Here is a 16,053-nt window from a genome sequence, read left to right on the forward strand (position 1 = left end):
CTTCATTTGGCTTCCTCTTTTATTCTTGTTGTGCATTGATCTTCACTCATCAAGTCTTGAATACATGAGCAGTTTGTATTTCAGCATCAATCCCAAAAACCTAATTTGTATTTTAAATTCACTCTCTAAACATTTTTGACAATGCTCATAATCCATTCAAGCATTCAGAGGCATAACAGATTATTAATCAAAGCTGGTATGTATGAGCAGCAGTATGCATGAAAGAAGCATTTTATTCTCTCTGGAAGATTCCAGTAAGCCAGGCTGCAGGCAGAGTCCCAGAGGAGACTAATAGTGCATATCTCATCTCACAAAACAAATTCTGTTGCCATGTTAGTATCCAAACATTGACACTATTACAAGTCGCAGCAATGTATATGTGGATAAATGATTCAAGCTAGTGCATATTTAGTTGAAATAACCACTAATCGGTCAACTTCATAAAGAGAAGGTTCACCAAAATTGACTGTTTAGACGTGTTTATGCAAATTCAGAAACAGAGTAATATTTCTGTCATTTTCAGGCCTCAAATTCTGAAAAAGTAGAAATTTATGCAATAATACGTTCTAATATGTCTAAAAGCCAGTTTTTGGTGTAATTCCACTTTAAACAGTGACCATCTGCAAAGCTGCTTGTGCAGTTCACAGCTTCTTAGCACAGTCAGGGCAGTAGATATGATCTCCACTGATGATGAAGCGCTTGTTGGCCAGAGAGAGGCTGCACTTCTTGCAGTTGAAGCAGTACTCGTGCCAGGAGTAGCCCTCATAGTTCACCACATTGGTGCCATGGCCAAACCCTGCAGAGACAGAGGGAGGAGGACAGCTGTCAGTCAGCACAAGGCACATCATTATTCTTCTAGATAACAGAAGCTATATCCAAACTGTTCTCCAGAACTTTGTGTCATTTGGTATTCAGCACAGGCTGGTGTTAAATTATGAAACAACTAAGAACCTAAATCTGAAATCAAAGATAATTTTTATGCTTTATTTGCTTACGGCAAAAACGGGATGAGCAAAAATAGAAAGAAAAATTATAAATAATTATGTAATTATAGGAATATAGTTTTATTTGAAAATAATTTAAAAAATATTAATTCATTAGTTGTTTATTATCAGGAACTTTACTCTATAGATGTTTTGAATAATATGTTTGCCTGTAGAAAAATGTCACATTTGTGCTGTGCACTGACTGAAAACTGCTGGCAGTCAACTGGAATTCATTTATTGAAAGTCTACCATTTCAATACTGTTTCTGTTTTCCCCTGTATTTGTTTTCAGGAAATGCTTTGGAGATTATTAGGAAATTATTCAAAATTACAGACCCATAATGTAAAACATTACTAAAAGATCAACTTTTTCTGCTGTGAGATGCTGAAATTGTTTCATGATATACTGTATCATCTGCGTTAGCTGGAGCTCATCCTCCAAAATGTGTGTATTGGCCGCATTGCATCATGGTCTGATTGAGTCGTCTGAGTCGATTATAATCTCTCAGAGGTCGTTATAATTGTGCAGGAAACACCCAGAAGAGGAAAAGAAACAAAATTGTTCTTCTACTGTTTTCTATTCATCTCTGCTGACCTGTGATGGGGTTCTTGCAGCCGTGGCACTTCTTGGCCACATCAGTCTTGTAGCAGTCCACGCAGTAAACGTTGTTCTCATGGGAGGTGAAGCGAGCTTCAGCCAGAGGTTTACGGCAGGTGTTGCACACGAAACACTCAGAGTGCCAGGGCTGGTCCTGGTAGCTGATCCCTCCAGAGGAGATGGGCTTAGAGGGAGACAGAGAGGCACTTTGATCATGATCTCAAAACACAACAGGGCTGGAAGGTCATTCGTTGTAACGTGAACCATCTACGAACTGTTTATTTTGAATAGAGAGGGCGCTATACTGTAGGTGATGCATGCGCTCTTACTGACTAGCAAACTGATGAATGTTTTTACAGTCACAAAACATACAAAACAAAGGTACACTCAGTGCTTGTACCTGCTTGCAGTGGAAGCATTTCTTGGCAAACTTCTTGTCATGGCAGGGAGCACAGTAGATGTCTTCACCCTTGGTCAGGAAACTCTGTGTGCGGATCGGCTGCTTGCATTCAAGGCAGGTGAAGCACTCCTCATGCCACACCTTGTTCTTGTACTCCACGTTCTTGGATCCTGAAGCACAAACCAAAAATAAAACCAACCATTTGAACTGAAAGTTAATGGACTCTTCAGTCCTTCACGTACAGTGTCGTTTCCCCTTTTTGTTTATTCATAGGTAGTGTTATGGTGTCATTTTATTCCGCTCTGTTCAACATTATCATATATATTTTGTATCAGCTTGTGCCACTTCTTTATTGGAGCTTAATGATGCCTTATACTGAGAGAAATATACAAACCAGAGATGTTTTCATGATCACACCATTACATCAAACGCATAAGCCCGACCATATTTGGATCTTGACTAGAATTTGAAATAAAGATCTTATGGGTTTGAACAAATTATGCAGCCACATTATCAGTTTGTGATGCATGACCCACCGGTGGGCCACTTCTTGTTGAATTACAACAATTAATGGATACTGGAGCGGCACAAATAAGGGAGCTGGCTATTCTTGGGGCTGCTAATAATAATCTGTTTATTTAGCCACTTGAACTTCAGTTACACAGTGCTTTATATAGAAAAACAATACCAAAGGGAGGTTAAATCAGAGGTCAAGTGCAGTAAAATAGCATTATAAAAAAGCAGATGGAGTCACAAGTATGAAAAGGGTATAGATTTAGATATAAATTATTATTAGATTATAGATTATACAGATTTACAGATTATGTTTGTTGCAACTGAGCTCTACCCACTTCAAACCAGTAAGAAGGACACAGATGAAAACACAAATACAGAAATCTCTGTTCTACCTTTGTCAGGAAACTGTGTGCTCATGTAGGCACACATCACTCATAGAAATAAACCAGAGGAGAAGATAGGTTTTCAGGGTCTTTAAAACACAAAAGTATAACAGCGAACCCACCTGGCATGACCACCTTATAGCAGCCCTGGCACCGGTTGCCATCCTCCCGGGAGCCACACTTGCCGCACATTATCTTGCCATCATCCCGCGCGCTGAACGGCTCGCTGGCCAAAGGCTTGTAGCACTTGGCGCAGCGGAAACAGTCCTCATGCCAGTAGCGGTTCTTATGGTGCAGCTCCTGAGCACAGACAGGAGGCACAGGGTGAGCAGAGGAGCCCTCACTGAGTCCTCACGCAGACCTCATTAAAGTGGAGTTTTGTTTACTTATCATGTGGACCAAGGCTCGGGGCCAGACTACAGAACAAGCCCATGTGGCAGGCATTAAAGTGGAGATGAAGTTAACTGGGATGTGGTGAGCCGTGAAGAAGTTAGGGGATTTAGATGGTGGAAATGCCATATAAAGTATTTAAGCCTCATTAGTAGTAATAACTAACTTTTTTACACGTTTAACTGACTGTGACTGGGTGGTGAGAGTGGTTTGGAAGCACAGGCTGCTGCTGGATGACAGCTGAAGACTGAGAGCTCTCTGAACACAAACAAAAGTAGACGCACTCACTTTCTTTCACTTAGTCTCTTCTTATCTTAACAACTTTTTTTCATGGAAAATATTTTGACAAAAACCACAGGTGTAAATAATAAAATTGTTGGTGGTTGAAATTCACCTCAGTTTCATTAAGAAAGAAAATTCTCTTAAATGTTTTCAGAAATTACTGTATATTTAATATGTGTTCATAAACATACTGTATTTTATCATATTTTACAGGATGCAACATCTGTCTGGACTGACCATAAGAGACTCCTTTTTGTTTCTATATTACTTAAAGGCTAGGTCACGTCCTCCTTCACTCATTCATCTTCACTCACACACACATTTCACCTTGGAATCAGCACCAATGGGGCGTCTGCACTCTGCGCAGGTGTTGGCACAGAGCTTATCGAAACACTTGGTGCACACGTGCTTGTCGTCCTTCTTCACATACTTCTTCCCATGCAGGTTGTCACGGCAGTAGTAGCAGTCGAAGCGGTCAGTCATGGTGGAGGTAAGATAGCTCCTGGGACCTGTGGAAACACAAGAGGTCATCAGACACAGAGCTTCTATCCTCCCATCGTGACTGCTGATTTTTCCATTAGACACCAGATGGGGACAGTGTTGCCTTTAATAACACACCCAAGACTCAGTGAGCAATGCAAGTCAGAGCGAAAGGTCCTGTTCAGCAACTACTAATATATTTAATTATACAGTTGAGCACTTAAAACATCGTATCCTTGAGTCAAAGTGCTTTACAGTGTGTGTGTGTGTGTGAGGGGGGGGAATAGAACAAAAGAAATGAGGGGACAAAGTTCAAGATGAGCGAAAACAAATCCCACACATCTATGACTAGAGTGGTGAACAGCAAAATGATGCCCGAGGCAGTTACTGTGCTGTCTATCTGACCTTAGAATGCAAAACAAATGTATGCAGAGGAAGCCTATTTTATGTTTTTCTGTTTTCCCACTAAGACACAGCGAGATGCACCTCTAACAGCAGCATACCAAACTGATGAGGGAAGTGAGAGTGATGTAAAAAAAAAAAAAAAAAAAAAAAAAGAAAAGAAAGAAAAATATCTAGTTCGTTCTGGAAAGCTCAGCTCATATTTTTAGACCGTCTGGCTCATTCCCTTCACCTCCCACCTCGAAGACCTCCCACCCCCACCTGAGTCCGGCCCACACTCTCTCTGTTGTCTGCATTTGGAGCAGGTCATTTTATTGGCCTTTGTTGTAAACACTCTAAACCGAGTTGCCTTTGCTTCTTCATTCATCAACATTCCTGCTCTTCCATCACAGGCATCCGCTGGGAGCAGATTGAACCGTTTCCTGGAACAACTGTGGGCAGGGTGGAACGTGTGGACATATTAATTCTTATCTACATCACTTTAAAGCCCCTCCCCTCTCTCAGGATGTCAGAACCAGCAGCTGAACATTGTGTGAACTTTAGCAAAAGTGATTTATTCAGCGTGACATGTATCATTTTAATCCGGTCAGAACAACACGAGCGATGGAGGAAACAATGGGTGGAATGGCATTTTGTCCTAGTAACCATAGGAGCAAGGAAAATATTTATGAAAGGGGACTTCAGCTATTTAAGTGGGATGTGCTACACAGCCGTGTGAAAGATATGAGCCTCCCAGAGTGAGGTATGTGCCCCTGCTGCGTGTGGATCGATAGATGGGAGAGGGTTTTGGAGGAAGAGAACTATCTGCAGCTGTGCAGCAGGGATAAAGACTGGACTGAGCCCTGACACGCCCCACTCCGCCTACACACCTCCATTTAATGGCAGTGAAACACAGTCAGTCATGTAAAATCACATACACAATACACATGCTCTCATTACTGAGCAGAGATCTATTTTAGACTTGGACCCTCTATTTAAAGTACATTGACCTTCCAGAGGGGACTAATGGAGAAGGATGCAGAGGGATGACGACTGGGACTGCTGTTGTGGTTCCAGTTGAGATTGGTCCAGAACTTTAATCTTTTGTTACAAACAGTGTGACAGCTGCTCCCTGTCAAACAGGCGTGGTATGTACCGACGCTCAGCTGTGGAGGGAGAGGAGTATACCACTGTGGTCCCTTTAGGGACAAGTCCTCTTTAGCCGGAAAGGTCAGAGTGAGACCAGTTTGAGAGGTGAGTCAGAGATTGGATAGAGCGGATCAAAGACCATATGACCCAGAGAGCATATCAGCCAAATCAACAGCTACACTTTGGAAACTTTCTGTTCTCTGCCCACAGCATTGTAGACCTCTTACGAAATCAGGTCATTTTTAACTTAATCACATCTCATTACCATGTTGCTATGCAGAAAAAAAAATGCATTTCAACAACAACCACAAGAAAAAAAAAAACAATTCAAATGTTCCTTTGCCTTCCAACATGCATCAAGAAATGATAAATGGAGGAGAGCTCTACTTCAAGATGATACTTTTAATATCATTCCTCCATCCATTAGCTATACCGCTCGTCCTCCTCAGGGTCGCAGGGGAGGCTGCAGCCAATCCCAGCTGAAATTGGGAAAGAGGTGGAGCACACCCTGGACAGATCGCCCATCTCACAGAGCACATAGAGATAAAAAAATAAAATAAAAAATCACACTCACATTCACACCTATGGACAATTAAGAGTCAACAAATCACCAGGTTCAAATCCAGAATCTTCTCACTGTGAGGTGACAGTGCTAACCACTGTTCCACTGTGCCACATTTTATTATCATATAATTACAAATAATTTGGTCATTTGCCTTTCTTTTGACCTCGGTAAAAGCATGAGTTAAAGGTTTGGGTTAAATACTCCCTTAAATTCATGTGGTTATTATAATGAACTTCATCTGACAGGTTGTGGTTTAGTTTATCAAAATGAAAAAGTAGAAACCTGAAGCAGTGCATCACTAGAGCTCAATGCAATGCAATACAATGCGTAAATAGTTCTCCTCAACACAAGCAGGGGACAATTTTTGATTTTATAGTTGGGCATTTAATAAAACATCAACAAAAGCACCAAAAAGCTGAGTGGACCTTTGAATTTATGGACCTTTGCACCGTCAAACTCATGACTTCATTATAAAGAACCAAATAAACTGAAGGACCAAGTTTTCCTTTATAGGTAGAAAAAGTCCTCCACCCTCTAAAGCTGAATAAACCACTTGAAATCCACTGGACTATCTGAAAGTGCACTGTCAAACAAGGTGAAAACAGGGCTGTTTTTCTAAGCTCCTAAAAGGTTTTGGAGCTAAATCGTTTTCACAGGACAGCGGCAATATGTTAAACATCTTTTACTAATTCATTGTTAATGTAGGACAATTCCTCCAGAGCTTACACATGCCAATGGTGCACAGGTTTTACATTTTGCAGCTGATTACAAAAAGTAATACATTCTTATTTTTACCTGAGTGTTTGTAGAAAGTCATGTTTGGTTCCAGTCAGGAGGAGAAGAAGGAGAAAAGAGAGACAACACAACGACGAGGAGGAGACAGTAGCATCCACAGAAGGTCAAACCCTGAGACCATACGCCTTGCTAACTTATGGGGGGCTGTATATACCCCTCTGTGACCCACACGCACCCCCGACCCCACGGCCAAATCCAACCTTCGGCCCCTCCAGTCCTTTTTAGGGTATGCATTGGAGGACAGAGCGGATGAGAGAGAGTATGATGCTGAGGGGATAGATTAGGTGAGATTGGATTCCACTGCTGTAACATTAGAAGGTAAAAAAAAGAAAACACAGTCTGAGGATTTTGAACCATAGCCATGAAGGATAAAAGATACTCCCACTGCCCTGACATAAAAAAGTTTTGTTATCGAGTGTTCAGAACATGTACAGATGACATGTAGGATCACTTAACATCATAACTCCTGTGAGTCATCATAAGGATGACTCACAGGAGGAGCACATTAATGACTGAGCTGAGGAGAGACAAAGAGCGGTCAAGTGTTACGTTAGCATTGTATTTCTTCTTATATCTTCATAACTGTGTGTATACATATATACAACTTTACATCACACGTTCCAGATGGTAAAATGGTATGCTGAAAACTAAACTGTGAAGAATAGGACAGGAAAAAAAACTATATGATCTTGAGAAATGGATTCTTTGGAGCTTTAAAATCCTGCAAAAAAGCACAGGTATTTTGAATGTCATTAAACCCTCAACACATTTTAAGTTGATATGGTGAATGTGTTAGCAAACAATAGCCTATTTTCCCATCCAGCTGTTGCAGGGGAACATTGAGTTGTGTTTCTGGCCACCTGGTGAATGTAAGTCCAGTAATCACCCTCTTTTAGCTCTGTCTTTGGTCTCCACCATCTCCTGGGGGAAATGTTTGTCTCTTTAGCTACTATAAAACCAAAACAAAGAGCTGAAAGATGCTAAAAAGCTCTGAAGAGCTGAGGGGAGTTGAAGGGAGCTGAGGGGAGTTGAAGGGAGCTGAGGGGAGCTGCAGAGTCACACGATAACTCTCTGTATAATGTGTCACTAACCACATTATACACAGTCATTATATTCATAGTTACAATCATATCGATTATAGTGCTTTAGATTAAGTTACACCATACTACACTGCATCAGGATCAAAACCATCATCGTTATCATTATCTATTCTGCAGTAAAGCAAATGTGACAGTACAGACGACACTTAACTCTGATTGGTTTTCACCTTTAGAGTCAGGCGAGTTTAAATACAGAAATATAGGATCATTATGGCAATGAGAGGAAACTGAGAGAAACCTCAAGAGACTGGCTACGACAGGAAATAAATCAGTTAGTAAGACTCGTGGTAAACTCACTGACCTCAGATAGAACAATAATACTTTACTTTTCAAAGGAAAGACTCATCTTTTAACTATATGAAATACCCTTCTTCTTATATTAGACACCCAACAAATCAATATAGTGAGCTGGCTTGTGTGTGTGTGTGTGTGTGTGTGTGTGTGTGTGTGTGTGTGTGTGTGTGTGTGTGTGTGTTTGTGCTCAGTGGTTTAAATGGCATCTGGCTGTACTTACAGATTTGATTTGGTCCATTACCATGGAACACAACATTACATCTCTCCCCCTTCATAATCTATCACCCAATTGCTCTGAACTCACAAAGACTAATTAATGTGCAGGAAGGCGCCACAACTCCCAGCCTACAAAAACCTCCCTAATATATGAACAGCTTTGTGTTTAGGACATCAGGATATTTCTTCTTCTTCCACTATGTCTTTACATACGTATTCAAATTGGATTGTTCTAGTTCCAAATGCTTTCATCTCTGACCAGACACTTTGATTTCAAATCTCTGCCCTCATCTCTTTATCTGCACCAAGATTCATTCCTCTCTGGTCTCAGATCCTTTGTAGTGTTGGATTGATGTGGATTTTGACTGTCAGAGGTTGGGCAAAATAGACTGAACAGGTGATTCTTCTTTCTAAATTAACAATTAACAGATGGAAGAATGATGAACTGCGAGTACAGCCTATCAATATATCAAAGGTCCAATATTACCAGGGGGCAGCATTAAATTAATACATGAACTATGCATAATGCAAAATACGGTGATCAAGGCAATTTAGAAACTATCGAAATTCCATTATTAACAATTTTATGTCATTCGAGTTAGCAAAGTGAGACAGGAACCCAATGTTAGCTCAATTAGTATTAACATCATCTGAACAAATGGAGGTTGTTTAAAGCTACATGTTATTGAATGTGCAGGGTGAAAACAATATATAGTATAAATTTACAGCCATGTGGTTGACAACAAATACTTTAAAGCAAACTAACAGCTACATTAATTAGGTAACTACTCAGTTTTATCTGATAGACATATTCTATTCTATTTCATCTCTTACCTTCTTGGTTTATGCCATATGCTAATTTGTATGTAACATGGAATAAAAAAACATATTCCCTTACTTATCCTGTATAAGCCAAATATCAGTTGTTTTCAGAGGACATTTTCTGCTTTTATGTTTCATATGAACACCACCAAAAGTCCAGTGGTGAAGTTATAAAATCTGGTCAGTGATATAACATTTCTTAGTGGTAAGCAAAAACAGCCCAAACTCTTCATTTGAGAATATTTTTTAAATGTTTGCCAGACTTTTGTAACTAAAACTAAATAAACTAACTTAAGGACATATTGCTTATCCACTGGCTTCCTGTTTTGATTTTCTGGCAGCACTAATATAAAGTACATCTGGCGTCACGCTGTGTGCTGCATATTAACAGTCTCATCTGGTGATCTTGTTAACTCTACCAGTAACTGCCGTCCTGACAGACAATAAAGCTGGAATCTGGTGCCCACCTCCCCACCTGCCATCTCTTAAGCCCATGCTTTTAAGAGAACAAAAATAACTCCTGATCATCTGGAAAAATAAACAAAACTATAAATATATTTTTTTCCAAATAAAATAATCGAGGTTAATAATGTAGCTGGTGATGTTACTAATTTGCCATTTTTAGATTTTGAGAGAAAACAAGCATAAAGGTTTTAAATCTGTCCTTACCACGCATGGAAACAAACAGTAATACACTCTCTCACGTATCGTGTGTGCTTTTGAAACGCAGCCTATCATGAAATGCAATGCATGCCATGAATTGTTTGGTAGGTGTAGCTTCTTGGCTATCAGCCCATCATCAAGCACCTCTCTACATGGTAGATTTGAGGTTTGGTGGCACATAGAAACAGGAAATCTGACCTGTACTTCCTGAGCATATAAGAGCAAATATCTCAGTATGACTGGAACAAGGAGCCACACTCTTTTCTCTGTCACTGTTAGTGTCTGAGAGCTTGTTTCTCAACACAACCTTTCGCCCCCTCAATCCATGTGTCTCAGTCACCCTCCAAATCTGGTTAATGGGCAGACAGACCAGTGACAGACTGAGCCACACTATCTCTGTCAGGGGAACAATGACTCACCATGCACACACAGAAAAACACAGCAACAAGACACACGCTGTCACTAGTCCACACGCAGAGCTGTATTACAACAGGGACATAAGGTCAGTAAGCAGCCGAAGAAATCAGGGTGTGGCTGCAAGACCCAGACACACTGAGGTCAAATATGTCTGGACAAAAGGCCATGAGGGGAGCTCTATCAACACAGTAACACTCCTGTTGGAAGGATATAGCTTGGATAGGAGTTTTGCCAACACACAAACATTTACACACACACACTCACACAAGCACTTTCAGATAAAGCCCTCTCTGTAGACCAGCGGCACTTCATCTCTCTCACTGGTTTCACATGACTCAAGCCTCAACACTGAGCAATATGTTACAGAGAAGAAGAAATCCAATTGTGCGATTGACTATGGGTTCAATATCACAGTCATACACATAAACCAACATAAGCCATAAAGCATTCATGGACAGCGCACGTCAGTCTCTGTAACACGAGGTTTTTCTCAAGACTTGCATCACTCACCCCTCAGGGAGTCGGTGCAATACAAAGTTACACTTTCTGTTTGTACATAGAAATAATCAAAAAAAACAAAAAGACATCTTCTTTCTTTTTATCTTGCTGTCGTCATCCTTCACTATGGGCCGCTTAAAGGTGAAGCCTCAGTTACTTAACCCAGGTCCTCGTTATCATTTCTTGCTCCATGTTAGACTGACCCGGGGCAGTTTTACCACGAAATAGAAGTGCACATAAGAGGAGACATAAAATCTGAGATGGAAAGTGGTAAGAATTTACTCAGGCACTCCAATTAGGTAGAAGTTTCAGGTACTATTACTTTACTATTCCTATTTTTACTTTAATGCTCCTTACATTTATACTTCACCATGTTAGAGGGAAATATTGTGATTTTTACTCTACTACAGTTAACTGACAGTTATCGTTACTTTCCAGGATTATTTTATGTACAGTACATATCATCAGCCACTTAAAATATAATTTGTTATAGATCATCTAACAGTATTCAAATTAGTTGAAATTAGCTCAGCCATGACTGGCTACAATAATAACAAAAATAACACCATTTTTATAATGCGTACTTTTACGTTCTATATTTGTATTACGTATCTGTTCATCTGTGAACAGACTGAGCATGTTTTATCTACTGTAACATTACTATTTAGAGACAAGCAGAGAAAACCAGCTGGAGGTGCTGGTGTGGGGCTTTCACACAATATCTCAGATTTTCAATGGAAAAGGCACAAAAACGAGTTCAGATAAAATCCCTTCACATGTCAATGAACTGCATTATAGTTTTATTTCTTACCTTTTTCTGCTGTATTTGTGTGTATAAATAGTAAAAAAAGAAAAAAAAATTCAACCTTGAACTGTTCTATAGCCATATTTGGACATTACATTTGTACATAAATTTGTATAGACAAGTTTGTCTTCCTGGCAGCTTTATATTTTCTTTAACTAAATGAGACATCAGATTTATAGATGAGTTTGTGCTAAAAAGACACCAGGAGTAAAAAAAAAAAAAAAAAGAGTAAGGACCATTTAAAATGTTTAATGTTTAATGAAACTCAGGACAAATGAGATGATCCTAGTACATTTTGCTCTTGTGCATATGCTATCGGTGACATTTTTAATGCAGGAATATTACCTTTTAGAGTAAAGTTGCACTGTGGTATTGATACTTTTACTTAAGGATCTGAGAACATCCTCCATAACTACAAGAAATCATGAACTGGATTCTTCTCTTTAAAAAACTTACGATAAAAAAAAACTTACAGAAGGCATCCAACCCTCTTATTCTCCCTCACTACTTACTGGGGCTCTTGAACTTTTCTCATATCTTTTATTCACAAAATAATCATGTGCTTTTCAACTGAGGCTTTTCTCTAGCTGAAGAGGAGAGGCGGGAGAGGACAGCAGCAGAGGACAAGTAGTTCAATATCCACAAGAGAGGATATTGCCTCCACTTAGCTCGCTCAGCCCACACAGACAAATAAGCAGCATTGCCTATTTAGGAGTCTTGTGCTGAGCTGGTGAGTGTGCTGTTTCATGTGTTTCGTCAACTCGGTCATCTACACACAGGCACATCCTCTCTCCCTCTCCCTTTCTGTCTCTGCTCCATTTGCAAGAATAAAAGAAATGATGAAACGATCCTCTCAACAAAGGCATGCCTCTGCCTGAACAAACTGCAGGCACCAAAGCTCTCAGTCGCCTCAACATGGCAAATATCCTGCTGCGGGCCTGATGGAGAGGAGACCTCACAGGCACTGACATACAACAGCTTCACTGAGGGTTGATATAAATTATACACCACATACTGAGCTTTATAAATGAATCATCTCTAACTGTGCTGATGGATTTGTACAGTGCCTTTGTGCCGATTTTACATCAAAATTTAAAAATAGAAACTTATTATATAGCCTTAAAAGTGATTTATAAATTGCTGCATGAAAAAACTGACGCACTAAAGAAAGAGCAGTCTTTTCAAGTTGAAAGTGGGTTAATTTATATCTCAGAAAAGTACAAAGTTTTTATGGGTTCTGAAGGATGGTGAAGTCATACTGAAGCCACAAGGAGGTCCAGTGTGCCAGAGAAAGGATCGTAATCTCCAGGTCTCTTTAATGACATCATGCATTTGGTTTGGCAGCTGCCCAAACCCGAAGGGAGGAGACGGTACGATGACGCATGTTTTAACAGTTTCACATGGTACCTTTGGGCTCTGCTGTTCATTATACAGACACTAGCATCACTGCAGAACAATACTATTACTACACACCATTTGATCCATGAGATAAATAGACATCACATCTGTTGCAACAGCCCTGCAGCTATTACTGCCTTGTTGTGGTGGATTGCATTACATTACATTTAGACATTGTGAGGAAGGGCTTTTCAGAATATGAGGTGCGGTAAACAGTGTAGCACAGTCCAATACAACAATTCCACTATAATGATATCCTTTCAAATGACTATAGATTCGAATCAACTCATACTGACAACAAAACTTTACATCATAATTCATTAGTTTGTCTAATTATTACAGAGCTATTGCTCTGGCTTACATCACACACTGTGATAGGACAGTGCCTACCTCCTGCAAATATACACCTTGAGAATTTACTCTTTTTTTTTTAATTTTTAGTTCTTGTACACTTGGATCATAATGGATGAGTTATTGGTTATGAGAGCTCATATGAGAGCTCTTTTAATGAAGCAAAAGTAGCAGCACCATGAAGCCTCACATCCAACATGACATCATTATATAACATATATTAACTTGTAAGCGCTACTTTAATGTTGCAGTTGGTTGAGTTTAACTTCTTCATATACTGAATCATATTCTATAAAGTGATCATATGTTTTGTATGAAGACCTTTTTCTTTCTTCATGAGTTCCAGGGACTTAAACTGGAACAAGACTCTCCCCGCTTTCACTCAGATTGTGGACTGCACCACCAGATAACAGGACCCTGGACCTGCTGTATGCTAAAGTCACCTTGCACCTTGCACATCACTTTTACAATATTTCCATCTGAAATGAAGTGGAGGACAAGTGTAAAGTAGCAGGAAATGTAAATGGAGAGGTTTATCCCTGAAATTAAAAAGTCCAAAAATTAACTTGATCAAAAGAAAAAAGACATAATCATCTATTATTGAAAATTAGAGATGTTGGCAGATAGATACGTGCCATTGCACTGCCAAACCGATGCACAGTAATACCACGGGTCCCAGAGCAGTCAGGTACACTCAAAGAAACTTTAGTAAAGTCCTTCTGTGTAACTGACTCATGTCGGAAATGTCACTGCGATTAAAGAACAGCTGCAATTACGCATCGGACGTAAGTAAAGCTCTAAAGTGAACCACATAACATCCTTCGTTTTCTGTCGCGCTACCTGTTAAACGCCACCTGAAGTGAACCACCATGATAATGTGAGTTGAACACAGCTGTGGTTTGGACTCACCTCTCAAAGCGAACAGCTGAAGCGCCTTTCACTCGACACCAGCGGTGTGTATGTCTGTCTGTCTGTCTGTCTGTGTGTGTGTGTATGTGTGTGTGTGCGTGTGTGTGTGTGTGTCCGGTGGGTTTGGCCGAAGGTAAAATCTGCGGAGGCAACGCAGCTTTAAAGGACAGAGAGAGCAGAGAAAAAAAACACATGCAGGACATGAGCCAAACCTCTGTAAGCTCTCATAAACAATGACCTCAACTAGGAATTTACAAGCTCTCTTAGTACTCTTCTTATTGGCCTGAAACTTTCCTGCATCATGAGACTTAAAAATGACCTTTTTGTAAAGGAAGGCAGGTCTGCAGTGAGTTCTCCACTTATGTTATTAATTATCCTGGCGTTCCTTGTGTATTTCTGCCGTTTACAAATGAGGCCCCCCCATGTTAAGTTGACACACTTTTGCCCAACTTCTGTATTGGCCTCACTCATCTCCTTGTTTGGTAGCGAATAGAGGAATTACATCAAGATGACTCATTCTTAACCCAAAGTAAATACATGCCGCCTGTAAATTTAACCCTCAAAGTTAATCCATTATAATTACAAATGCATGGTTAAATGCCCAAAAGCTGGTACTGTTAAATAATACACACATGCCAGCTCTTATTATATAAAGTGTGTCATTGAGACTAAACAGCTATTTGCATCATTGCTTGAACTACATCCAAAGTGTATCCATCCACAGAGATAAACTCATAACTCTCAGTCTAAGAATTAGATGAGAGTGAGGATGTATTGCTAGTGCAGCCAAGAAGAAGAAACAAAGGGAGGATTTTATGGTCATAAGGTCACGTTTGTTGTGTTTAAGGTGTCAGGGTTACTCAAACATCAGGTCATCATGCTGTCACATTACGTATATCTGAACGTGTATAAACTCTTGACTGATAACTCATTATATGACTGTAAACATGGGATTCCTGTGTGTATAAACATCTGGCATAAACATCACCACATCAAGTCTGTTTTTACATGAGATCAGGGTTGACAAGCCATGAGTTTGGTCCTCTGAGATGTTTTACTGTGCACATTTGCAAGAGTAAGGGCAGGTTTTCATTTAATGAAAGCAGCATTTCACTAAACCAATAAAACACCAGTTAAAGGACGTATTCAAATGCGACAGAAGGTGCAACAAGGTACAGGTGTAATAGAGGAAAAAATGTTTTAAAAAAAATGGAGTTAGAGCCATTTTTGTTTGGTTTAATAGCGTCATGATTTAAATTTTGCATACAAAAAATCTCAGCACTTGGTGGAGTAATCACTGAGGAATTTGTCATGATCAACATCATCACCAACTGTGGGGAATGAGTGGGAATCAAGTTAAAAGACAAACAGTTTGAGAGAGGGAGAGAGAAAGAGAGAGAGAGAGAGAGAGAGAAAGAGAGAGGGAGATCTACTCGAGCCAGAGCTAAGTGGCTCTTTAAAACTACTATTTCCTCTCTGGACAGTTGCTCCACTATACAGACATTCTTGAGCAGACTGAGGGAGTTGTGTCCATATTAGGAACATGTTACCTGATATCTGGCACAAATCGAGCCAGACGGGAAAAAAATGCCACCAGTCTTGGCTGTGCAGGGTGTGGCTTTTCACATTAACACCAATCTTGCCCCCGAAATTTGT

The 16,053-nt window shown here is 39.9% G+C and overlaps 1 protein-coding gene across 2 annotated transcripts; it reads right to left on the reverse strand.

Moving 5' to 3' along the window:
- Position 1: 1 nt before the first annotated feature.
- fhl1 (four and a half LIM domains 1) lies at positions 2-14,540 on the reverse strand. 2 transcript variants are annotated; one of them, XM_022760430.1, is made up of 6 exons: positions 14,398-14,540; positions 3,882-4,063; positions 3,005-3,182; positions 1,984-2,153; positions 1,581-1,767; positions 2-796 (listed from the first exon to the last, which is right to left on the reverse strand). In XM_022760430.1, the coding sequence occupies exons 2-6, from the start codon at positions 4,035-4,037 to the stop codon at positions 642-644; spliced, it is 846 nt and encodes a 281-aa protein (XP_022616151.1). In that variant the 5' UTR covers positions 4,038-4,063; positions 14,398-14,540; the 3' UTR covers positions 2-641. The 2 variants fall into 2 exon arrangements, with proteins under 2 accessions (XP_022616151.1, XP_022616150.1); XM_022760429.1 differs by lacking the exon at positions 14,398-14,540 and adding an exon at positions 6,925-7,051.
- Between the last annotated feature and the right edge of the window lie 1,513 nt (positions 14,541-16,053).

Source organism: Seriola dumerili, unplaced genomic scaffold (assembly GCF_002260705.1).
Source record: "Seriola dumerili isolate Sdu_G_001 unplaced genomic scaffold, Sdu_1.0 BDQW01000331.1, whole genome shotgun sequence".
In the NCBI taxonomy this organism is placed as follows: domain Eukaryota; kingdom Metazoa; phylum Chordata; class Actinopteri; order Carangiformes; family Carangidae; genus Seriola; species Seriola dumerili.

What these genes read in the sequence shown, in the direction of transcription:
- fhl1 (XM_022760429.1), bottom strand. Translation starts at nt 6,946, where the DNA reads ATGACTTTCTACAAACACTCAG. An exon ending in CTATAAGGTGGTCATGCCAG is followed by an intron (nt 2,154 to 3,004) that starts GTGGGTTCGCTG and finishes TTTGTGCTTCAG; the next exon opens with GATCCAAGAACGTGGAGTAC. An exon ending in AATGCTTCCACTGCAAGCAG is followed by an intron (nt 1,768 to 1,983) that starts GTACAAGCACTG and finishes TCTCCCTCTAAG; the next exon opens with CCCATCTCCTCTGGAGGGAT.